The following is a 27,677-nucleotide window of genomic DNA, read 5'->3' on the forward strand; positions in this document are numbered from 1 at the left end:
ATATATATATGTATATATATATATATATATATATATATATATGTATATATATATATATATATATATATATATATATATATATATATATATATATATATATATATATATATATATATATATATATTTTTTTTTTTTTTTTTTCATGTAGATCTTTTTCATGTAGATCTCTTGTAAAAATATTTCCTTCCCCCCAAATGCTTCCACATTTTGCATCAGACGTCAAAGTCTAGCCTGAGCAAAATTCTTGGGAAAAATCAGTTAAGGGCACTTAAGATCTATGTGGCCCATATAAATAATATTTTCAAAATAATTACGGTAGTATAAATACAACAATCTTGCAGTCCATTTACCTTTCTATTGTATTATCAAGTGTATTAATGACTTGTACGTGGCTGCTGATTGCACCAACACTGAGGATACTTTTAACTTGGAGTGAATGAGTTCATTCTTCCTAAGCCCATTATACTGAGAACCATACATGCATAAGAATTCAGATACAGCTGCTAAATAACATTCTCAGTATTCCTCTCACTTTTAAATATTTTTTCTACCAACTATGGAAACTATTTGGATGATGACAATATCAACTGTCACAAAGTAATCACCAGTTAATGAGTTACTTGATAAATTAATCCAAAATTTGTAAAATACATCAACTCATTCAATGTCAAGCACGCTAGAAATTTCCCTTCCGTTCACCATACAATAATATGTGAACATTTCTTAAAACTATACTGTACTCTACTCCAACAAACTTCATTCAAGTAAAATTATAATGAGTGTACTACAAAGTTGTATAAGTTGTACAAGTCTTTTGGGCAGAGGTGACACAAAGCATTATTCACTACAGACTTCCTTACACATTCAATGCATTTGTTTGTTTGTTTGTTTTCTTCCATTTTTCAGTAGAAATGGAGTTTCTTGACTGGACTGAACATTACTGTTTTTCAAACACTGTGTTTCCAAAATAAATATCATGAGTATTGAGCACTAATATCACTGGCACAGGTCCATTAAACAAGATCCATATTGAACATGTGAGTAGTTGATGAACATCAGGCTTTGAAGTGATATATGACCAAGCAGTATATATAATTTACCAGGCATATGTGACATTGAATATAAAGTATATGATTGCTATGTAATAAAACAACTCACATTTAATAATCCCTGTTATATATAAATACTGCACTAATAATTTCAAACAACCAAATCAGTTTCAAATGCATTCAATCCATTAGTGGACACAGATGTAAAGATTATGTTTCCTTACACACCAATGGCAGCATTCAGTTCCTTAACCAATAACTACTCAAAGCATTTACATAAAACTGCCAAACATGGGGTGTCACCTCTTAAGTGTCCTACATATGGCACTTGCACACATATTTTCATGTTTACTGTTAACAGGATGATATGATGATACCTACTGCTAACTGTAACATCAACTCACTCACAACTCTGCATACAAACATCAATGATATGCATCACTAGATACATAAACAATTACCTTGGAATGCTCTTACTACAATATCTAAAATGTTTCTAAGTGCAAACATCAAAGCAGCTAATGAAAAAAAGTTGACAGGCTGCATCAGTGACATAAGGAGCTAAAATTACATCTTTAGTTTAATTAAAAATAATTTACGTGTATACATATGTGTATGTGTGTGTGTGTGTGTGTGTGTGTGTGTGTGTGTGTGTGTGTGTGTGTGTGTGTGTGTGTGTGTGTGTGTGTGTGTGTGTGTGTGTGTGTGTGTGTGTGTGTGTGTGTGTGTGTGTGTAGTGTGTGTGTGTTGGTGTGTGTGTGTGTGTGTGTGTGTGTGTGTGTGTGTGTGTGTGTGTGTGTGTGTGTGTGTGTGTGTGTGTGTGTGTGTGTGTGTGTGTGTTAGTGTGTTAGTGTGTTAGTGTGTATGTTAGTGGGAGTATGTGTGTGTGTGTGTGTGTGTGCGTTAGTGTGTGTGTGTTAGTGTGTGTGTGTGTGTAAAACAGCAAAGTGTTGAACCTTGAAGCATTTGGGCAGATTGAGGTGGTTCAATGTGCATAACCTTCAACCACTAAATTATATTACTGTTATTAATGAAGTACAAGTTCAATTCTCCATCAATAGCAGACCATAAACAGAATATTTCGAGAATAATGCACTTTATAAAGCCTATGACTTTTTGGTAAATACATCTAACAACCATTTAAATATGTTGATGCATTCAAGGAAATTATCAATGAAAATGTGATAGTTGTGTTTCAAAAACTTGTGTTTCTTACCACAAAAGCCACACTAATAATGTTAAAATATTCCATTTCCTCTTTCTAAGATTCGACTCACTAAAATTCTGCAAAAAATCATTGTATATACATATATATACTTGTATATACACAGGAAAATATACTCATGCTATTTTACAAGAATCCACAACTGCATCTGAAATGTTCCTGGGGAGTGCACCTAGTGTTAACACTTTCAATAAATAATAATAAGTGACTCAAACAAATCTACAATAAGCCTACTGAATCATGCTCATGGAAGACTACATAAAATTATAACATTTTAAAACAGTTATCAATGTAAACACACATAAATAATGTTGTGACAAATAATATAAAAGTAGTTACATGAGATCACAATAGAGGAGGTTAACTTCACTTGGAATGTTTAAGGTGGTGTTCAATACTTTTTGAGCATATTCTCAAGGCATGAGCCATACCCTGGAGACAATAGAATCTGATGACATTAACAACACATGTGTCAATCTTCTATGCATGTAACTCCTCCTTCAACATAAATCAAGATACCGTACATGCATACTACACTTGACAGGGAATTAGAGAATTAATACCAAGGTTTCATATTTCAGTAAAGAGGAGGCAATATATATTCTGCTGCCATTAAAATAAAATTTTACCCTGCTGAATATCCTTAAGAAAGTTGGTGTGTATGTACAGTATGTTGGCACGAACAACAAGAAGTATACAGTATAATTAAAATGAGAGTGTACAGGGTACATCACTGAATCTTAACACATTCTATTGTCTACTTATTATGACTCGATACATCACTCACATTAAGGATTCTCAGTGACAATTTAAATTGAGCCTACATCAATACATCATGTCAGAAACAAAACTAAACAGAAAACTACCAGTTATTGCAAGTAAAACTTTGGACGTAACATTAAGTTTTACCAGGGACTAGTTATGACGGAACAGGACCATCTCATTTTTGTTCAATTTTTGATTCACTGATATAAAAAACTCCAGATCCTTGCACCTAATGACGCATAGATAATATCTCTTCTATTTCATCATGTACCAATGAAGAGGTAAGAGTCAAAGATAATATTGGCTACTTAAAGCTGAATAATCTTTGTCTTGCACTGCATTTTCCGTTCCTTCATCACTAGATCTTCTTCAAGCTGCCTCTGACGTTGAGCACGCAAGCGACGAGGGTCTAAATTGGCCCCAATACTCTGCATGCCCCGTGCCAAACGACCTGCACCAGGCGCTAAACTCTGTACTCCTCGAGCTAACACTGAGAAGGGAGCTAATACAGCCTCCTTGTTAAGAGCTGACAATGGGGATACAAGGTTACTGGGAAGTTCCCCCCCTGAGTTAACTCCTGCAGACTGTATGGAGGATCCACCTATGTGTCCCTCTGAGTGACTAGATGAGAGGTGCAACTGGAGATCTGTTGCAGAAGATGCTCGAAGCAAACCTCCCTCTCGTTCCTCACGCACGTCTACTTCATCAGATGAATGGGATATCTTCCTTACTCTCTGCATGAGAAGTGTTGGAGAGAGGCCTCCAAATGTAGGAGTGATTGCTGGTTTGTGTATGGAGTCTCCAGTCCCACTTACTAATATCTCTGGAGTAGGAGAACGATTGGTGGGCACTCCAGGAATGAGGTTTCTCATTGCCAGAGTAGAATGAGGGATGGATGAATCACTATGGCAGCGGACCAATGGAGGTGATGGATAACGTGGTGGAGAGACAGGTGGAAGAAGACTGGTAGCCACTACTCCACAAGAGACTAAATGAGTCTCGTTTCCACCCAATGGAATAATAATATCATTTCCATTCTGTACACAAACTGCAGGCTTCTGTGAAACAAGAAAATTAATAATTTTACAAATTGTACAACAATGACAGACTACAAATATATATACACATACACACACAGTAGTACCCCGATTTACGCGGTCAATTGAACCCACAGGGTACCGCGGAAAGTGAAATCCGCGTAAATGGAACAACAGAACATATGGGATTAATTCCAATAGAGACTGGCCCGACCCCCAAACTCCACTTTTTCCGACACAATACCTATGTTGTAGTAAAAATAACATCTAAATTTTATGATGGTATGCTCACACAATTAATATTTAAGAGAAATACAGTAACCAGGTTAATGTCCATTCAAATAATAGACTCAAATCCCCCACCCCCCCTCTTCCCACGCTCGCTGGCTCCTCCCTCTCTGAGAAATGTTTGGGTGAAACACTAGATTTTAACGTTTAGTAATAAATAATACCTCAGACTAAAGTTAGGATAATATAATTGACATTTCTGGATTCCTTGCAGGTCAGGGAATATTTTGAATGTAAACTTCATATATTTTGCACAAAAGATAAAATACTTGCTTTGTGTAAACCAAATTATTACATTAGATCTAAAATTTGTATGTCTAATGCAAAATCCATGATGTTTATATTCAAAATGATCATCATATTGTAAGAATTCCAGCAATGTAAATTATATTCTGGTCCAGTAATTTGTATGAATTTTATGAGCTAAAACAAATATCTTCAGATAATAAAAAAAAAATATTCTTCATGACACTATCTGTCAATCAAAGTACCCCAACTTGCCTCTTCCCCTCTTCCAACCGCTCCAGATGGTCGGTTGGACCCAACCCTCCCCCCCACCCCCACCTTCCCTCCCTACCAGAGAAATGTTGGGTGAAAAACTAATTTTAGCTTTTAGTAACAAATAATACCTCAGACTAAAGTTAGGATAATATAATTGACATTGCTGGATTCCTTGTAAGACCAGGAACATTCTAAATATAAATGTCATATATTTTGCACAAAAGATAACATATTTACTCAAGAGTAAACATTAGATCTAAAATTTGTATGTCTAATGCAAAATCTATGATGTTTATATTCAAAATGATCATCAAATTGTAAGAATTCCAGCAATGTAAATTATATTCTGGCCGGGTAATTTGTATGAATTTTTTGAGCTAAAACAAATATCTTCAGTTAATAAAAAAAAAATATATTCTTCACACCGTGCCAGATGGTCGGTCGGTCCCTCCCTCCCCCCCACCCTCCATCAACCCTCCCTACCAGATAAATGTGTGGGAAAACCAGAATATTTACCTTTTTAGTAATAAATAATACCTCAGACTAAAGTTACGATATTATAATTGACATTGCTGGATTCCTTGTAAGACCAGGAATATTTTGAATATAAATGTCATATATTTTGCACAAAAGATAACATATTTACTCAGAGTAAACATTAGATCTAAAATTTGTATGTCTAATGCAAAATCTATGATGTATATATTCAAAATGATCATCAAATTGTAAGAATTCCAGCAATGTAAATTATATTCTGGCCGGGTAATTTGTATGAATTTTATAAGCTAAAACATATATCTTCAGTAAATAAACAAAGAAATATTCTTCAAGGATACTATCTGTCAATCAAAATACTCGGCCCTATCTGGATCAGTCCCTCCCTCCCTCCTCCCCACCCCCCACCTTCCCTCCCTACCAGAGAAGCTTTGGGAGAAAATAGTAATTTACATTTTTAGTAATAAATAATAACTCAGATTAAAGTTAGGATAATATAATTGGCATTTCTGGATTCCTTGCAGATCAGGGAATATTTTGAATGTAAACTTCATAGATTTTGCACAAAAGATAAAATACTTGCTTTGTCTAAACCAAATTATTACATTAGATCTAAAATTTGTATGTCTAATGCAAAATCCATGATGTTTATATTCAAAATGATCATCATATTGTAAGAATTCCAGCAATGTAAATTATATTCTGGCCGGGTAATTTGTATGATTTTTATGAGCTAAAAAAAAATAAAATTATACTTCACGCATATATGGGTAGATGAACCGCGGAAAGTGAAAGTTCGGTTCTGGCGAGGCACCGCATATATGAGAAATCGTGTAAAGTGAAACTGCGTAAAGCGGGTTAATACTGTCTGTATGTATGTATGTATGTATGTATGTATGTATGTATGTATGTATGTATGTATGTATGTATGTATGTATGTATGTATGTATGTATGTATGTATGTATGTATGTATGTATGTATGTATGTATGTATGTATGTATGTATGTATGTATGTATGTATGTATGTATGTATGTATGTATGTATGTGTATGTATGTATGTATGTATGTATGTATGTATGTATGTATGTATGTATGTATGTATGTATGTATGTATGTATGTATGTATGTATGTATGTATGTATGTGTATGTATGTATGTATGTATGTATGTATGTATGTATGTATGTATGTATGTATGTATGTATGTATGTATGTATGTATGTATGTATGTATGTATGTATGTATGTATGTATGTATGTATGTATGTATGTATGTATGTATGTATGTATGTATGTATGTATGTATGTATATGTATGTATAGTATGTATGTATATATATATATATATATACATATACATATACACACAGTAGAACCCCGATTTACGCGGTCAATTGAACCCACAGGGTACCGTGGAAAGTGAAAACCGCGTAAAGTGAACAACAGAACATATGGGATTAATTCCAATAGAGACTGGCCCGACCCCCAAACTCCACTTTTTCCGACACAATACCTATGTTGTAGTAAAAATAACATCTAAATTTTATGATGGTATGCTCACACAATTAATATTTAAGAGAAATATGCTCACACAATTACAGTCGCCAGGTTAATGTCCAGACTAAAGTTAGGATAATATAATTGTAATAAATAATACCTCAGACTAAAGTTAGGATAATATAATTGACATTTCTGGATTCCTTGCAGGTCAGGGAATATTTTGAATGTAAACTTCATATATTTTGCACAAAATATAAAATACTTGCTTTGTGTAAACCAAATTATTACATTAGATCTAAAATTTGTATGTCTAATGCAAAATCCATGATGTTTATATTCAAAATGATCATCATATTGTCAGAATTCCAGCAACGTAAATTATATTCTGGTCCAGTAATTTGTATGAATTTTATGAGCTAAAACAAATATCTTCAGTTAATAAAAAAAAAATATTCTTCACGACACTATCTGTCAATCAAAGTACCCCAACTTGCCTCCCCCCTCTTCCAACCGCACCAGATGATCGGTCGGTCCCAACCCTCCCCCCCACCCCCCACCTTCCCTCCCTACCAGAGAAATATTGGGTGAAAAACTAGATCTTAACTTTTAGTAATAAATAATACCTCAGACTAAAGTTAGGATAATATAATTGACATTTTTGGATTCCTTGCAGGTCAGGGAATATTTTGAATGTAAACGTCATATATTTTGCACAAAAGATAAAATATTTGCTTTGTGTAAACCAAATTATTATATTAGATCTAAAATTTGTATGTCTAATGCAAAATCCATGATGTTTATATTCAAAATGATCATCATATTGTAAGAATTCCAGCAAAGTAAATTATATTCTGGCCAGGTAATTTGTATGAATTTTCTGAGCTAAATAAAAAAAAAAAAATTATACTTCACGTGTATATGAGTGACGCACCGTGGAAAGTGAAAGTCCGGTTCTGGCAAGGTACCGCGTAAATGAGAAATCGCGGAAAGTGAAACCGTGTAAAGCGGGGTAATACTCTCTCTCTCTCTCTGTGTGTGTAAGTGTAAGTGTAAGTGTAAGTGTAAGTGTGTGTGTGTGTGTGTGTGTGTGTGTGTGTGTGTTGATTATATGTAGAAGTCTGCGTGCTTTAATGGGCTAATGAAATATATATGGATCCTCGTGTTTCGATGCCGGATTTGGTAAAACGTTGCTCTCATCACCTAAGAGGCACGGGTGGTCCCCATTTGAGGTTCACGGCGCCATAAGCTCGTTGAACAGGCTTTGTGTGAAATATAACAGAGTTTAGGACTGCTTTTAGTGTCCTGGTGGCCCCCCAGAGGTAGCGTTCCCCGGTCACAATTATAAGATCGTGGGTTCGAATCCTGGCGGGGCGTGGTGTTGATATTATATACTATATATATATACAGTTAACCCTCACTTTACGCGGTCCCGCATTCCGCGTTTCCACGTTAACGCGGTGCCTTGCCAGAACCTCACGTGCTCAAATTACGCGGTACGTGAACCCCATTACGCGGAGAGTGCGCAACGCTATTTTTAGATTCGCCCCACCCGCCACCCGCCCACCTGCCTGCCTGTGCTCCTCGCCTCTCCCTCCTCCTCCCTCCGCTTGGGCAAGCGGTGCGGTAAGGTTGCGCAGTGTGTGTCTTTGTTGCGTTATCACTGACGTCATATGACGTATCAGACCTGTGATTGGCCAGGCATCCCTACCCCCCTCTGCTGCTAGCTGTAATTGGCTTAAAGTATTATGACGTGTCCACCCGGGGGAGTGAGGCAGGGAGGAAAGACGACGCTTGACCTAGCCACGGCAGTTTCATCCCTCAAGGCCACACCGTGTAAACGCGCATCCATTGTTCCGTAAAATGGCTTCCGCCGGACCACCACCCCCAGAGAGAAACCTTTCATTACCTGGACCCAGCGGCACTAAGCCAAAGAAGACACGACGTTCCTTAAGCTACGAGGTGAAGTATACCATCATCCAAGAGTTGGAGAAAGGAACAAGGCAGGTTGATTTGGCGCGCCAGCATGGTGTGAATGAATCTACGATTCGAACAATAAAGAAGGATGCAGCCAAGATAAAGGAGCACATGAAGATCACAAAGTCTACAGGTGCTTCTATGATCATGTATTTTCACAACCAGGTGCTTCTCAAGACAGAAAAATTACTTGTGAGGTACTTGGTGCGTCAGGCGCGACGGAACATGGCGGTCGACACGCGCTCTGTTAAGGACTACGCACGTGAACTGTACATCGCAGTGGCACGAAAGATGGGAATTACAGAGCCCAAACCCTTTAATGCTTCCTCTGGGTGGTTACAGAGGTTTAAGATCCGGAACAAGATCACCAATATAAACATTGGTGGTGAAGAAGCGAGTGCTGACCGTGCTGCGGCTCGGGAATTTCCTCCGTTTTTACGTGAGATTATGGAGGAAGGACAGTACAGTGACGACCAGGTGTTTAACATGGACGAATCTGGTCTTTTCTGGAAAAAGCTACCTTCCAAGTCCTTCGTTGTAAAGAATGCCAGCAGGATTCGGGGCCGGAAGATGCAGAAGGAACGCATCACCGTCCTGTTTACCACCAATGCCTCCGGTACCTGTAAGCTCAAGTTATCGGTGATCCACACAGCACGCAAGCCGCACGCCTACAAAACCATGGACATGACCAAGCTAAATGTCTACTGGCTGAACGCACGTAAGGCGTGGATGTTCTCTACACTGTCCCTCTCCTGGTTTGATGACTGTTTTGTTCCCGATGTAAAAAAATTCTGTGAGCGACAGAATGTGCTATTCAATATTTTGTTGCTGCTGGACAACGCACCAGGACACTCGCCCCTACTGTTAGATCGTCACCCCAACGTAAAAGTGGTCTTCCTTCCTCCCAACACTACGTCTATATTACAGCCCATGGACCAAGAGTTAATCTGTAATGTAAAAGCTGCATTCTCAACAAAAAAATTCCAGCTCCTGAACGACTACACCAACACCAGGGAAGAGTTGCGTAACCTGAGTGACACCACCACCGATAGCAAGAGCGAAGAAGATGAGGATCAACAGTTGGAACAGCAAAAAATACTGTTCAAACAATTCTGGAGAGTATTTAACATCAAGAAAGCTGTGGACTTCTTGGTGGAGTCATGGGATCAGCTGTCTATTGCTATAATTCGTCACGCATGGAGACATGTGTTGCATGGAATACAAGGTGAGAGGAGGAGTCAATCTGTGACTGGTGAGGTTCAGAATGTTGCAGTAGCAGTGGACCTTGCCAGAGAAGCTGCACAGACTGTTACAGTTCCAGGCTTCTCCGAGACCACCAACGACGACATCCTGGAGGTGATCAGAGATCCTGAAGTGACTGCCGACGAGATGTTGGAAGAAGAACACGTCAGTGAAGAGGAGGAAGAAGGTGCGTCATTCTCCGAAGAACACAGTTTAAGTCATAGTGATATTAAGGGTGCCATGGAGTGTGCAGAGAAGATGAAGTCCTTCCTTTCCCGCGACAATGACGATGACCGCTATGAAGTCTTCCATACCCGGCTGGTGCAGGCTATGGAGCCGTACATCAAGGTGTATCACGACAACATCAACGCCAGCCGTCAGCAAAGCATAACAGATTTCTTCGCCCGCAACCCACCACAGCCAGCCCAAACCAGTGATAGTGACAGAGGTAGAGACAGTGAAGATGACTTTGAGGGATTTGTCAGGGAAGCCCTGACAACTGTAAGTGACAGTGATGGTGATTCACCTAGTAATGGTGATTCACCTGAGGGCCAGTAATCTGCCCTCTGCCTCGGAACCAGCCTCCATCCCCGTATGCCGACCCATCTCTTCTACTACCGTAAGTGTTCCACCTAAGTTTTAGTTTTCTAACCTAACCTTTATTTTTCCTATGTTAACCTTTATTTTTCCTAACCTAACCTCTTCTATATTACTTGTTTTTTCATACCATCATAAAGTTAAGATAAAATTTTTACAACAACATAGTTGTGTGTCGTCAAAAAGTGAAGTTTGGGGATCGGCCTGGACTCCATTTCAATTAATCCCATATGTTATGTTATTCACTTTACGCGTTTCTCGCTTTCCGCGGTACCCTCCGGGTTACATTAACCGCGTAAAGTGAGGGTTAACTGTAAATACCTGTATATATATATATATATATATATATATATATATATATATATATATATATATATATATATATATATATATATATATATATATATACACTAGACCCCGACTTACGACTGCTTCGACTTTACGACCGCCTCAGATATAGATTAAATTTTTTTTTTTTTTTAAATGACACGCATTTTCTATACCGAAACGTTTCCAGTTAATGTAGTCTCCATGTATAATTAGAAAATTATGGGGGCCCCATGTGCATTCAGCTGACTACATTAAAGGTAAGTGCTCAGTCACACTGTATCCATTCCTCATTATTTATTACTTTCACTGTACTGTATCCATTCCTCATTATTTATTACTTTTACTGTACTGTATTTCATTGTAGATTTTTTATTTATCTATGTCGGACTTACGACCATTCGGACTTACGACCTGGATTTGGGTCCCTAACCCCGTCGTAAGTCAGGTAGCTGACCTGTATATATATATGTGATATATGTATATATATATATATATATATATATATATATATATATATATATATATATATATATATATATATATATATATATATATATATATATATATATATATATATATATATATATATAGTGACCCCTCGGTTAACGAAAAAAAATTCGGTTAACGAAGTTGTAGTGGATGTCTCCCCTACAACTGCGTATCGCATTCCGACGCGCTGCCGTATCCTAGCAACCAAGCGAGAGCTGACACCAGATGGTACGGTAGCCTAGCAACGAAACTAGTCACCGGCGACTTTCTGGGTTTTCCCAACATGATTCATAGAGGACTGGCGGCTGCTGCTGGGTATATAAGCTCTGTCTCTCCATTGAGATTCATTCTGCCCATCTTCCTGAACAAGCAACACCTCCTCCAGCAAGCTCCACGCTGTCAGCATTCATTCAACCAGGAGGCCAGCAACAGGCAACATCTTCTCTAACGAAGCTCCTGCACATCTACCTCCTTCAACACGCTACTCACCGAACGTCTCTACTGAGCAGCTCCTCACCACACGGCACCTCCAGCACCAGACTGTCTATCATATAACTTATATTATATAAGAAAACCACATTAGAGTTTCCTTCCATCCTGAGTGCTAGACAACATTAATATCTCGATACCCCTACAATGGTGACTCCCGGAGATAAGCACTCACACAGGATGGAGGACGGACGGATCTCTCTGCCGACTTTCAACCACAACGTCGAGGACTGGCTAGACCATGTGGAAGCAGCCCTCGCCGGCTCACGAGCGACCGACGAGCAAAAGTATTGCGCCCTGCTCTGTGCCTTGCCCACGGAAGTGGCCACGCGGGTCTCACAAACCATTTCCAACCCTCCAGATGACAACAAATTCGCTACCCTGCGGGCTGCCTTGAAGAAGTGTTATCAACAGACCAGCCCCAATCTCCTGCAAGATCTATCCTCTACCTCCCTCGGGAACTCAACCCCGGGACGTCTCTGGGAGGAGATGTGTCGGCTGAACTCCCATCACAAAGACAGACTCCCCGACTCTATCCTGCGCCAGCTTCACGCACAAAAGCTACCCACAGAAGTACGCAACATCCTGTCCGCAGTAGATTACTCTACGACACCGGAACTATATGCAACCGCGGCAGATAGAATTTTTAACGAGTGCGCTGGTGCACCCCTTGCCGCCACGGTCACACCAGTACCTACCATCGAACTTGTAAGCCGGGTCAACACCCCTCAGCCGAGCAATACCTCACAAGACATCAAGGACCTGTTGCAAATTTTGAACCGCAGGATGGACACCATTGAGCAGTTCTGCTCCTCCATACCCGCTGCTGCGCCGGTTCCTGACTCACACACTACGCCCTACAAGTTCCGATACACGGCAGCTAACCCCCAGCACAACAAATTTACCCTCTGCTGGTATCACCAGACTTTCGGCCGCAATGCTCGAAACTGTGAGCCCTATTGCACCTATTCGGGAAACGGCAACACCGGAGGCTGGTAGACGCCTCAGCCTCATCCCTCCCTCACTACGAGACAAGTCAAAGCAACCCTCATATGACCTGTTCGCTGCCAACGGTACCTCCATCGCCTCCTACGGCGTACGCACCCTCGCCTTAGACCTCGGTCTGCCCAAGACTCTGCGTTGGTTATTCGTGATAGCAGACGTGTCTCAACCCATCCTTGGTTTCGACTTCCTCACCTTCCACAAGCTCGGCGTCAAACCAAGTCATGCCTCATCCATGAGCCTACAGCACGCAAGATCCAGGGTTCTCGTGCCAGACACACCGACACTATCACCTGTCTTGCGCCTTCCAACGAGTTCTCCTCCCTGCTCGACGAATTCAAGGAGCTTTTCTCACCCCGAGTCTCCCTACCCCCACCACCTACATCGGGAATTTTCCACCACATCGAAACCAAAGGACCACCAGTCTTTTCACGCCCTCGCCGCCTGCGCCCTGAGCTCCTGAACACAGCCAAAGTAGAATTCAACAAACAACTGCAAGACGGCATCATTCGCCCTTCAAGGAGTCCCTGGGCATCGCCTCTTCACATGGTTCCTAAGCAAACACCCGGCGAGTGGAGGGTGTGTGGCGACTACAGAGCCCTGAATCTCGTCACCAAACCTGACAGGTACCCTATTCCGCATGTCCAGGACTTTCACCACAAACTTCATGGCAAGACTATCTTCTCGAAGATCGACCTGGAGCATACCTTCCACCAGATCCCAGTAGCACCGGCAGATACCCAGAAGACAGCCATCACCACTCCGTTCGGACTCTTCGAGTACACTTTCATGAGTTTTGGCTTACGCAATGCAGCACAGACTTTCCAGAGGTTCATGGACCATATGCTTCGCGACCTCGATTTTGTCACCGTCTACATTGACGACATCCTCGTCGCATCTTCGACGCCTGCCGAGCACCGCCACCACCTACAACTCCTTCTCCAACGCCTGCAGAACAACAACATGAAAGTTCATCCTGCTAAGTGCGTCTTTGGAACCTCGGCCATCGATTTCCTCGGTCACAGAGTCTTGCCCAGTGGCATACAACCCCTACCACAGAAGATAACCGCGATTAGGGAGTTCCCCAGACCTGAAACGGCGAAGAAACTCCGAGAATTCCTGGGTTTAGTCAACTACTACCACCGCTTCATTGACAAAGGTGCCACCGTCCTAGCCCCCTTACACGACCTTCTCAAGGGACGCCCAAAGAAATCTCACAAGTCTCTCATGTGGACTCAAGAGGCTACTACGGCATTCACCACTATCAAACAGCACATCACACGCCTCACCCTCCTGGCCCACCCCGCACCTAACGCCCGGACCACTCTCACAACAGACGCTTCTTCTACTGCAGTGGGCGCCGTCTTACAGCAGGAGATCAACGGAATTTTCATGCCCGTTGCTTTCTTCTCACAACGGCTTCAACCACCACACCTCAAGTACAGCGCTTTTGATCGAGAACTCCTGGCCATATACTTGGCTGTCAGACATTTCCAGCACTTCCTCGAGGCCCGTCAGTTCACCATCTTCACTGATCACAAGCCCCTCGTCCACGCCTTCGCTTCAGCTTCCCAGTCACATACACCTCGTGTCCTGCGCCACTTGGCTTACATCTCGGAGTTCTCCAGCGACGTCCAACACATTAAAGGCAGCCACAACGAGATCGCCGACGCCCTCTCTCGTTGTATATCCACCATTCTTCCTTCATCTCCACCCATTGATTATGGGCAGCTAGCCGCGGCTCAAGAGAAAGACGAAGACCTGACAGCATACAAGGCATCCCCCTCAGGCCTCATACTCCAAGAACTCCCTGTTCCTGGCACCAAGATAAAATTGTGGTGCGACGTATCCTGTGGACAGCCTAGACCGTTCGTGCCTCACGTCCACCGCCGCGCTGTTTTCAACCGCATCCATGGTCTCAGCCACCCGGGTGTGCGGGCCTCCCAGCGCCTCCTCATGCAACGTGTCGTCTGGCCCGCCATCAAGTCTGATACTAAGAAATGGGCTGCCCAGTGCCTGGCCTGCCAGTCCTCCAAAATACATCGTCACATACGGGCCCCCTTACAAGCCTTTCCTATTCCCAAAGGACGTTTTCAAGTAGTACACCTCGACATCGTGGGACCTCTACCATCATCCTACGGTAGCACCTACATCTTCACCTGCATCGACCGTTTCACCAGGTGGACAGAAGCAATTCCCATGCCCAACGCTACAGCAGAGACTACTGTCCGCGCCTTCATGTCCGGTTGGGTTTCCCGTTTTGGCCCCCCTGCAACCGTAATCACTGACCGAGGAGTACAGTTTGAGTCACAACTCTGGCAGCACCTCCTACAGTTCCTCGGCACGTCTAGACAACGCACTACCGCATACCACCCTCAAGCCAACAGCATGGTAGAACGTTTTCACCGGCAGCTGAAGGACGCACTCAAGGCACAGCACGATCCTTACAGCTGGACTGATGCGCTTCCCTTAGTGCTCCTCGGCATCCGTGCGTCACACAAGGAGGATATGGACTGTAGCCCAGCACATCTGACACTAGGCGAGCCCCTTCGGCTACCCGGGGATTTCTCACTCCCTTCTGATCCCAACCAAACCACTCCAGCCGTTCGTCATGACTTACTCCAAAAGCTACGACAAGCAGTTTCTGCATTCAGAGCTACTGCTCCACGCCAGCCTACTCGGCGCCCTGAACACATCCCTCCTGCACTACTCACAGCCGAGTATGTTTTCGTCAGGCATGATGCTCACCGCAACCCATTACAACGCCCCTACGATGGACCCTTCCAGGTGGGTACCCGTTCAGCAAAGTTCCTGACAATTATCCGGAATGGCAGACATGACACCGTCAGCATAGACCGAGTCAAACCGGCCGCCTTACCCGTCGGGCCCCCAGCCCAGCAGCACCATCAACAAACTACGCCTGCACCAGTCTACCCGCAGTTACCACCGGCAGCAACACCACGCCCACGACATTTCTGGGCACCCTCTTTTCACCCTCATGCACAACCTGCTCCTGTCATAGAGCCTGAACCTGTAATAAACCTCCCTTCTATCATAGAACCTGCTCCTGTCATAGACCCTCCTCCTGTCATAGAACCTGAACCTGTAATAGACCTCCCTTCTATCATAGAACCTGCTCCTGCCATGGACCCTCCTCCTGACGCAGCCCCTGCAGCAGCCGGAGCACAACAACCATTGCTTGTACAACCTCCTCTAATCCCAAACCCTCTTTCTCCTCCTAATTCTCCCACAGGTTTTGTGTCACTGAATGGAGTTGTTACACGTAGCGGTCGAGTCGTACATACACCTGCCCGGTATGTGTTATGTGTGGGACACAACCCGGACAACATCCTGCCTCCCGCCGCGCCGGGAGGGGAGGGGGAGTATTGTAGTGGACGTCTCCCCTACAACTGCGTATCGCATTCCGACGCGCTGCCGTATCCTAGCAACCAAGCGAGAGCTGACACCAGATGGTACGGTAGCCTAGCAACGAAACTAGTCACCGGCGACTTTCTGGGTTTTCCCAACATGATTCATAGAGGACTGGTGGCTGCTGCTAGGTATATAAGCTGTCTCTCCATTGAGATTAATTCTGCCCATCTTCCTGAACAAGCAACACCTCCTCCAGCAAGCTCCACGCTGTCAGCATTCATTCAACCAGGAGGCCAGCAACAGGCAACATCTTCTCTAACGAAGCTCCTGCACATCTACCTCCTTCAACACGCTACTCACCGAACGTCTCTACTGAGCAGCTCCTCACCACACGGCACCTCCAGCACCAGACTGTCTATCATATAACTTATATTATATAAGAAAACCACATTAGAGTTTCCTTCCATCCTGAGTGCTAGACAACATTAATATCTCGATACCCCTACAAAGTTCTTACGAACCGACCTCAACATGTTTTCGCTTGCACTGACCGGGCAACCAGCTTTAGTATCAGTCCGCCAATACATTAATCGGTTCAAGGGCTTAAATTCCTTACTATTTTAGTAAATATCAAGAAGTTTATACTATTCAATAATTTTAAAAGTTGAATATTCAATTCTTTAGTCATTTTAACAATTATTGAACATAATTGAAGGTAACGTGACTAGTTTAATGCGCGGCATCCAGCCTCTTAACACAGCAAACAGGCGTTAGTCTCTCTCTGTTTTCACTGGAGGTAACATCTTGCTTGAGACTCTCTTCAACTAAACGCTTTTTTTCTGTGTTTCCAAGCAAATTATTGGTCATTTTGAAATATATTTTACACATTGACAATATATAATGCAGTGCCGTGTTGATATAAAGAAAATAATCTTGAAATACACCAAGAGAACTAAAATTTTATGGATGAAATGGTGCCATGGGGTGACTTCTCTTCCACCCCAATGCCTTTTCATCTTCCTTCTCCTCCACCCCCATTCTAATTCCCATCATCATCATCATCATCATCCAGGAGCCTTCTACATACACACCTCAAAGTAAGTGAACTTTTCTACCATTTTTGTTGAATTTAGGAAATTTTCGGTGAGCTGGAACCAATTACCCAAAAACCCATTGAAACAATGGTTTCGGTTAACGAATTTTTCGGTTAATGAACGACCTTCTGGAACGGATTGAGTTCGTTAACGGAGGGGTCACTGTATACAGTTTTACCCCGCTTTACGTGGTTTCACTTAACGCGATTTCTCATATACGCAGTGCCTCGCCAGAACCGAACTTTCACTTAACGCGGTTCATCTACCCATATACGCGCAGAGTGTCCGGCTCGAGACGCTATTTTTAGATTCGCCCCACCCGCCACCCGCTCCCGCCTGCCTCGCCTCTCCTTCCTCCTCCTCCTCCCTCCCTCCCCTCCCATCTCCGCCTCCCTCCGCCTGGGCAAGCAGCGCTGTAAGGTTGTGCGCAGTGTGTATCTTTGTTGCGTTATCACTAACGTCATATGACATATCGGACTGTGATTGGCCATGCATCCCTACCCCCCTCTGCTGCTAGCTGTAATTGGTTTAAAGTAATATGACGTGTCCACCCGGGGAGGGAGGGAGGGAGGGAGGGAGGAAAGACGACGCTTGACCTAGCCGCGGCAGTTTCATCCCTCAAGACCACACCGTGTATACGTGCATCCACAGCCAGCCAGAGCCAGTGATAGTGACAGTGAAGGTGACTTTGAGGGATGTGTCAGGGAAGCCCTGACAACTGTAACTGATAGTGATGGTGATGCACCTAGTAATGGTGATTCACCTGAGGGCCAGTAATCTGCCCTCTGCCTCGGAACCAGCCTCCATCCCCGTATGCCGACCCATCTCTTCTACTAACGTAAGTGTTACACCTAACTTTTAGTTTTCCTAACCTAACCTTTATTTTTCCTAACTTCACCTTTATTTTTCCTAACCTAACCTCTTCTATATTACTTGTTTGTTCATACCATCATAAAGTTAAGATAAAATTTTTACTACAACATAGTTGTGTGTCGTCAAAAAGTGGAGTTTGGGGGTCGGGCCAGTCTCTATTGGAATTAATCCCATATGTTCTGTTGTTCACTTAACGCGGTACCCTGTGGGTTCAATTGACCGCGTAAAGCAGGGTACAACTGTATATATATATATAAATAAATATATATATACATACATACATACACTATATATATATATATATATATATATATATATATATATATATATATATATATATATATATATATATATATATATATATATATATATATATATATATATATATATATATATATATATATATATATATATATATATATATATATATATATATATATATATATATATATATATATATATATATATATATATATATATATATATATATATATATATATATATATATATATATATATATATATATATATATGTGCAAGTAAATCACTGTAGGTGCGCGTGATCTAGGTATATGCTGAAAACCACAAGAAGAAAACACGAAGATCCCAAGCGCTTTCGTGTAATTCACATCTTCAGGGATGAGTACAGACTAAGAAGATGTATAAAACAAGGTATATATATACAGAGGAGGGTGAGATCAAGTCCACAATGGTCAGGTATTAGGTAATGATCCTACTAATCTTCAAAAAGCATCGCAGCAGTCGGTAGTCAGGTCAGAGGGTAAGCTGACCCAACCTTCTCACCTGGTTACAAATCTTCTTAATTACGAAATAATCCAGTTTGTACATACCATTACTCAAATTCATGTTGACGGATTCGGTATATTTAATGAGACTACAATAGATTTTATAATGTTCCTACTGTCAATTGAATTACAAGGTAATATTGAGGAGGCATTATCCCAGTCAATGCAATGCTTATTATCCCTCAAATTAACAAACAGAGCATTGTATTCCTGGCCTGTCCTAACACTATATTTATGTTGTTTAAGTCTAGTTACAAGATCTTTACCTGTCTGGCTTAAGTAAAAGCTATTACATTCCTTGCAAGGAACCTTATAAATGCAGCCACCTGTATTGTTGGGGGAGTTCTTGATTAACATTAGTTTAACAGTGCATGAGTTTTTAAATTCCACATTGACGTTCCAGGTTTTTAGTTGTAAAGGAATTTGAGAGAAATTTTTGTGAAATGGTAATACTGAGAGATTCTTATGGTCATGGGTGGGCTTGGGATCGGTTCTATAGAAACATTTCTTAGCAATGTTAAGGAATTTGTCTATGAATAATGTTAAGGCACTTGTGTATGAAAGATCTAGGGTACTTAAGGTTTAAGCCAATATTATAGATATATTAATATTCCTTATCAATGAATTCCGGGCTGCAAATTCTCCTTCATATCAACACATACGGATGAGTTACTACACCACATGCCCTATGTGACCTTACACAGTAAACTACAATAATTTTTCTTTTCAATTCATGTTCCATCTCCTTTTAGTAATGAAAGCTTTTGTTAAACGACCCACCCACCCTTATTGGTGACCACCTGCCTCACCCTTATTAGTGACCACCTACTTCACCCTTATTAGTGACCACCTACTTCACCCTTATTAGTGACCACCTACTTCACCCTTATTAGTGAACTCCTACTTCACCCTTATTAGTGACCACCTGCCTCACCCTTAATAGTGACCACCTACTTCACCCTTATTAGTGAACTGCTACTTCACCCTTATTAGTGACCACCTGCTTCACCCTTATTAGTGACCACCTGCCTCACCCATATTAGTGACCACCTGCCTCACCCTTAATAGTGACCACCTACTTCACCCTTATTAGTGAACTCCTACTTCACCCTTATTAGTGACCACCTGCCTCACCCTTATTAGTGACCACCTACTTCACCCTTATTAGTGACCACCTACTTCACCCTTATTAGTGACCACCTACTTCACCCTTATTAGTGACCACCTACTTCACCCTTATTAGTGACCACCTACTTCACCCTTATTAGTGAACCACTACTTCACCCTTATTAGTGACCACCTACTTCACCCTTATTAGTGACCACTTACTTCACCCTTATTAGTGAACTCCTACTTCACCCTTTTTAGTGATCATCTGCCTCACCCTTATTAGTGACCACCTGCCTCACCCTTATTAGTGACCACCTATTTCACCCTTATTAGTGACCACCTACCTCACCCATAATAGTGGCCATCTACTTCACCTTATTAGTGACCACCTGCCTCACCTTATTAGTGACCACGACTTCACCTTATTAGTGACACCTGCCTCACCCTTATTAGTGACCACCTACTTCACCCTTATTAGTGACCACCTACTTCACCCTTATTAGTGAACTCCTACTTCACCTTATTAGTGACCACCTGCCTCACCCTTATTAGTGACCACCTCTTCCACCCTTATTAGTGACCACCTACTTCACCCTTATTAGGCCACCTACTTCACCCTTATTAGTGACCACCTACTTCACCCTTATTAGTGAACCCCTACTTCACCCTTATTAGTGACCACCTACTTCACCCTTATTAGTGACCATCTGCCTCACCCTTATTAGTGACCACCTACTTCACCCTTATTAGTGACCACCTACTTCACCCTTATTAGTGACCACCTACTTCACCCTTATTAGTGAACCCTACTTCACCCTTATTAGTGACCACCTACTTCACTTATAAGTGACCACTTACTTCACCCTTATTAGTGAACTCCTACTTCACCCTTATTAGTGACCATCTGCCTCACCCATATTAGTGACCACCTACTTCACCCTTATTAGTGACCACCTGCCACACCCTTATTAGTGACCACCTGCCTCACCCTTATTAGTGACCACCTACTTCACCCTTATTAGTGACCACCTACTTCACCCTTATTAGTGACCACTTACTTCACCCTTATTAGTGACCACCTGCCTCACCATTATTAATGACCACCTACTTCATCCTTATTAATGACCACCTGCCTCACTCTTATTAGTGACCACTTACTTCACCCTTATTATTGAGCACCTGCCTCACCCTTATTAGTGATCATCTACTTCACCCTTATTAGTGACCACCTGCCTCACACTGAATAGTGAACACCTACTTCACCTTTATTAGTGACCACCTTCCTCACCCTTATTATTGAGCACCTGCCTCACCCTTATTAGTGATCACCTACTTCACCCTTATTAGTGACCACCTGCCTCACCCTGAATAGTGAACACCTACTTCACCTTTATTAGTGACCACTTACTTCACCCTTATTATTGAGCACCTGCCTCACCCTTATTAGTGATCACCTACTTCACCCTTATTAGTGACCACCTGCCTCACCCTTATTAGAGACCACCAACTTCACCCATATTAGTAACCACCTGCCTCACCCTTATTATTGAGCACCTGCCTCACCCTTAATAGCGACCACCTACTTCACCCTTATTAGTGACCATCTGCTCACCCATATTAGTGACCACCTGCACTCACCCTTGTGAAGTGACCACCTACTTCACCCTTAGTGAACTGCTGCTTCACCCTTATTAGTGACCACCTACTTCACCCTTAATGGTGACCACCTGCCTCCCTGCTGTGGTGACCACCTGCTGCCTCACCCTTAATAGTGACCACCTACTTCACCCTTATTAGTGAATCCTCACTTCCCCACCCTTATTAGTGATCTCTCTCTTCACCCTTATTAGTGACCACCTACTTCACCCTTATTAGTGACCACCTACTTCACCCTTATTAGTGACCACCTACTTCACCCTTATTAGTGACCACCTACTTCACCCTTATTAGTGAACCACTACTTCACCCTTATTAGTGACCACCTACTTCACCCTTATTAGTGACCACTTACTTCACCCTTATTAGTGAACTCCTACTTCACCCTTTTTAGTGATCATCTGCCTCACCCTTATTAGTGACCACCTGCCTCACCCTTATTAGTGACCACCTATTTCACCCTTATTAGTGACCACCTACCTCACCCATAATAGTGGCCATCTACTTCACCTTATTAGTGACCACCTACTTAATAATAATAATAATTGACGGTTTATTGAAAAAGTTCTGCAGCCCGAAGGCTGAAAATATACATTGGACATAAATGACTTATTACATACATTAGTGGTTTAACAAAAGCCTTCATTAGAGAAAGGTAAAGGAACATACAGTGAACATACAGATTATTGTAGGTGTTGAACAGCAAACACGTAGTGTAGTAACTCCCTCCCAGATGGTGTTAGGAGGGACCTCACGTGGTGTAGTAGTTCCCTCACAGATGGTGTTATGAGGGGCCTCACGTGGTGTAGTAATTCCCTCACAGATGGTGTTATGAGGGGCCTCACGTGGTGTAGTACTTCACCCTTATTTGTGACCACCTACTTCACCCTTATTAGTGACCACCTGCCTCACCCTTCATAGTGACCACCTACTTCACCCTTATTAGTGACCAATTGCCTCACCCTTAATAGTGACCACCCGCTTCACCCTTATTAGTGACCACCTGCCTCACCCTTATTAGTGACCACCTGCCTCACCCATATTAGTGACCACCTGCCTTACCCTCACTAGTGACCACCCACTTCACCCTTTTTAGTGATCATCTGCCTCACTCTTATTAGTGACCACCTACCTCACCCTTAATAGTGACCACCTACTTCACCCTTATTAGTGACCAATTGCCTCACCCTTAATAGTGACCACCCGCCTCACCCTTATTAGTGACCACCTGCCTTGCCCTTATTAATAACCACCTACTTCACCCTTATTAGTGACCACCTGCCTCACTCTTATTAATAACCACCTACTTCACCTTTATTAGTCACCACTAGTGGCGAATCCTCTGAGCATGCTAGGCATGCGGCGTATGCTCACTGCTCAAAGCTTTTTATTTGTTTATTCATGTTAAATAATAAATTTACATTTATACTCTAAAATGCAGCCTAGCGCTTAGTAACAGCACAGTGTAAGGGAGCGAGGCCGGGGCTAGCTCCTCTCCCAAGCGCATCGGTAGGTGCTGTTTCACCTCGATGAAAGCCATTGCGCTTAGCTCGCTGACGTCAAGGTCATACCACGGTGAAATGGTAGATATGATGTGCCAGGCCGTGGAGCATAAGTGTTGCTCCATCCACGAGTCTGTGTGGGTCATGAGTGTTGTTTACATTCTTCCGCTCGTGTGTCTTGTGGTGCTTCTGCTACCCAAGTGTTATAGACTTATAGTGTTATAAATATTCTACTTGCGATGGAAACTGTGGTAGAAGAGGACACTTGTTTAGTTAAGGAACTGCTGGAAAAGCCATTTTGGAGAAGAAGCATTTCAGAGAAAATTTAAATCTTAGGAAAACGTAGACCATGTCCATGAATTCCAGGACTTACAAAGAAGCATACAGATAAAAATAAAGAATATGTTAGGCACTTTAATATCACGCAGTACGAAAGCAAGAATAGGTTGACTGGCTCAAATAAGTTAAACAAACTCTTCTGCTGGTCATGTTTGCTTTTTTCAACTGATCACGGTGTATAGTTGAAAACTGGTTTTGATAATTTGAATACTTTGTCATTGGCTACTTCTAGGCACGAGAAATCTTTTAATTACATAAACTGTTTTCTGCAACTTAATAGTTTCTGAAGAACGAGAACTGATCATCAGCTTGATGAACAACAACGCGTCAGTGACCAAATGCACAATGAAAAAGTTAAGAAAAATCGGGAAATCCTGAAAAGACTAATTGATGCTGTATGCTTTCTAGCAAAGCAAGAACTTCCTCTTCGAGGCCATAACGAATCAGATATGTCTATACATAAAGGGAATTACTTAGAGCTACTTATACTGATAAGCTATTACGATCCGATGTGAGAAATTCATTTGAAAGAATCAACTATTTTCCGAGGTACATCTTCCGCCATTCAAAATGATTTGATTGCTGCAATCAGCTACTTAATCACGAAGCAAATAAAAGAAGATGTTGAGAAAACTGATTTTGTGTCACTGATTTTGGATGAGATGTCTGATATAATCAATAAGTCACAGCTCTCTTCTGTTTTTCGTTTTGTTGACCAAAACTGTCAAATTCAAGAAAGATTTCTTCATTTTACAGACGTGAGCGCTGATCGTTCCTCAGCAGGCTTACTGGAGCATGTTAAACATCTGCTGAGAGACTTTAACTGTGGGGGGGAAAACTTGTTGCTCAGACATATGACGGCGCTGCTGTTATGGCTGGTCAACAAAACTGTTTAAATAAGAAAGTACAGGAACTGCACCCGTGTGCTATATTTGTGCACTGTCACAGCCATTTGCTAAATCTGACGCTTCAGCAATCAGCAAAAAAAATCATGAAATGTAGAAATTTTTTTCAGACACTTTCATGTTTAGCAGCATTTTTCTCAAAGTCTTCAAAGAGAACATTTGCCCTTCAAGCTTTTCTTGAGAAACAACTACCCAGAGTAGCGCTGACAAGATGGAATTTTTCTTCAAGACTGGTCAACACCGTGAAAGAATATTATGACCAATTGACCTCATTTTTCCATCACAAACTTGATCAATCTGCAACGTGGGACGATGACTGTGTTTTAAAGGGCCAAGGATTTTTGTCTTTCCTCCAGAAATTCCACACTCACTTCCTGTTGAATGTTTTTTCCTCAGAGTTTTCTTTCATGGATGTTCTTTTCGACATTCTTCAAACAAAAAGAATGGACATTGCCTACTGCTCCAAAAAGGTTGAAGAGTTGATTGGAAAAATTAAGATAATTCGTGAAGACGACTTCGACAGGATTTTTCAGGAAAGTGTTCCAGGAAGAAATGATGAAAACCCAAGTAAAAGACCCAGAAGAAGTGAGCAGTTAGAAGAAGCAGGCTGCAGAGCTCTGTAAAATGAAATCTTGGATAACAGTTTAGTTGAATTAAGAGATAGGTTTCAGACAGTCACACAGCTCGAATTCTTCTCTTTGCTGAACAGCAACTTTTTTGAAAAACATTGTAAGCAGTTTCCTGATAGTGTAGTGAAAAGTTTGGAGAAGCAGTATGGATCTTTCTTTGATACTGTAAGGCTGAAGAATGAGTTAAGTGTACTTTACATTTCCCCAGAGTTCAAAGGAAAGCCTGAGTTAAGTGTTCTTTACGTTTCCCCAGAGTTCAAAGGTAAGCTTGTTTTTTATTTGATGAAAATCAAGCACGAAACTAAACTCTATCTGGAAATGCCTGAAGTGTATAAACTTACGAAGTTGATTGTCACTATACCTGCCACAAGTGCAACTGCAGAAAGGACATGTTCTGCTTTAAAAAGGATCAAGACCTACTGCAGAAGCACACAAGGGCAGCAAAATCTGTCATCCTTAGCATTGATGTCAATTGAAAAAACTCTGCTTGGGCACTTGAAAATGAAGCATACATTTTATGATGAAGTGACTGAATAATTTATTGAAAAAATAGGAGGATGGAGTTTGTTTATAAGTGAACGTCTGAAAGGGAAAGAAAGAGGGAAAAGAAACCAAGGAGAAGGAGAAAGGTAAGACTTCTGTACACTTTTATATACTAAAATACAATAAAATTGTTTTTTTAATTTATTTCGTCCTTTCTAATACTTTTCCATTCCTTTTTTAACCTATTTTAAATTTAAATGAGAGAATAGGTAGCAGGCTAAGCTAATAATACAATGGCATGCACAGGCCTACTTGAAAGCTTTTATTATCATATTATCTAAAAATAGTATTTAATGTTAAACCACCTAGGTACAGCACCCCTCTCCCCACTCTAAAAAATAGGGAGCTCAAGATCTTAGGTCAGGATTTGCCACTGGTGACCACCTACTTCACCCTTATTAGTGACCACCTGCCTCACCCTTATTAGTGACCACCTGCCTCACCCTTATTAGTGACCACCTGCCTCACCCTTATGAGTGACCATCTGCCTTACCCTTATTAGTGACCACCTACTTCACCCTTATGAGTGACCATCTGCCTCACCCTTATTAGTGACCACCTACTTCACCCTTATTAGTGACCACCTGCCTCACCTTTATTATTGACTACCTACCTCACCCTTATTAGTGACCACCTGCCTCAACCTTATTAGTGACCACCTGCCTCACCCTTATTAGTTACCACCTGCCTCACCCTTATTAGTGACCACCTACTTCACCCTTATCAGTGACCACCTACTTCACCCTTTTTAGTGACCACCTGCCTCACCCTTATTAGTGACCACCTGCCTCACCCTTATTAGTGACCACTTACTTCACCCTTATTAGTGACCATCTGCCTCACCCTTATTAGTGACCACCTGCCTCACCCTAATAAACAGGTCTACTGGCAAGATTGTACTTGTCTATTGAACATAACAACTCATAAGCTCCTACTTTGCCTAGCACTACAACTATAATAGCCATCATACATGCTAATATAAATGTAAAAAATTAACAGTCCTGTGCTTTACCTGAAGATAAAACTGTGATGTAGTCTGGCGACCTGCCACAGAAGTTGGTCTCTTCAAACGTAAACTGGAAATTGGGTTTAGTTTGGCTAGTCCTGAAGTGACATTGCTAAATGCTCGAGTGCCTGTAATAAAAGTACAATTATCAATATTAGTACAGTATACAGTGAAAAGTGGGTCCTATAGGTATGACTGCATATTAACCCTCTCGTGCAAGAGATAAGTTTTAAGTTATCCAGTTCCAAGACCACATCTCTGAGGCCACCAGGGCAGGCGACACAGCACACGGTGTACAGTACAGTATATATATTTTTTTGCTTTATCAATTTTCCCCCAGATCTTGCTTTTAATGGCATAAACCATATATCTTTGGCTTCGTAACTGATTGTTCAGCAACATAAGCCCCCACAAAAAAGAATAATACAAGTATAGGTAAATGGATATTTTTTGTCATTTCTAAGAAACATGAGAAAAAAATACACACCAATACATTCACAACCTCCTAGCTCAAAATTGTTTGAGCCAAATTTTTAAGTACAGTACAGTAAAGCCCCGATAAATCAGACTTCAATATATTGGAATTCACTTTTCTCGGACTGTGAGATGCTCGGAAAAATCATTCCAAAAGCTGTAATTTTCCCCCAAATTTCCGGCTTTAGGAAAAATTTTTCCAAAGTTGAAAATTAAGAGAATTTTCTGAAAATGTCATGAACAAAGGTGAAAGTTAAAGCATTTGGGGGTGGACCTGACCTGACCAGACCTGACTCAATGTCAGGTGGAGGTAGGGTGGGGGATTAGAGGTCTCATATTACTGAACTTCTGATGGAATGTCAGGTCACCCTTTCTTGGGTGAGGGAA

General features: G+C 41.7%; 1 protein-coding gene across 1 annotated transcript; it reads right to left on the reverse strand.

Moving 5' to 3' along the window:
• Nucleotides 1–1,899: 1,899 nt before the first annotated feature.
• Nucleotides 1,900–26,944, reverse strand: LOC121862416 (phosphatidylinositide phosphatase SAC2-like; the record flags this gene model as incomplete). The annotated part of the gene is given in 2 exon segments (XM_042360690.1): nt 1,900–4,097; nt 26,823–26,944. Coding segments are annotated over 2 exon segments (872 nt in total), but the record flags the coding sequence as incomplete, so codon positions are not given.
• Between the last annotated feature and the right edge of the window lie 733 nt (nt 26,945–27,677).

This window comes from Homarus americanus, unplaced genomic scaffold, assembly GCF_018991925.1.
Source record: "Homarus americanus isolate GMGI-L3 unplaced genomic scaffold, GMGI_Hamer_2.0 scaffold31037, whole genome shotgun sequence".
Classification (NCBI taxonomy): domain Eukaryota; kingdom Metazoa; phylum Arthropoda; class Malacostraca; order Decapoda; family Nephropidae; genus Homarus; species Homarus americanus.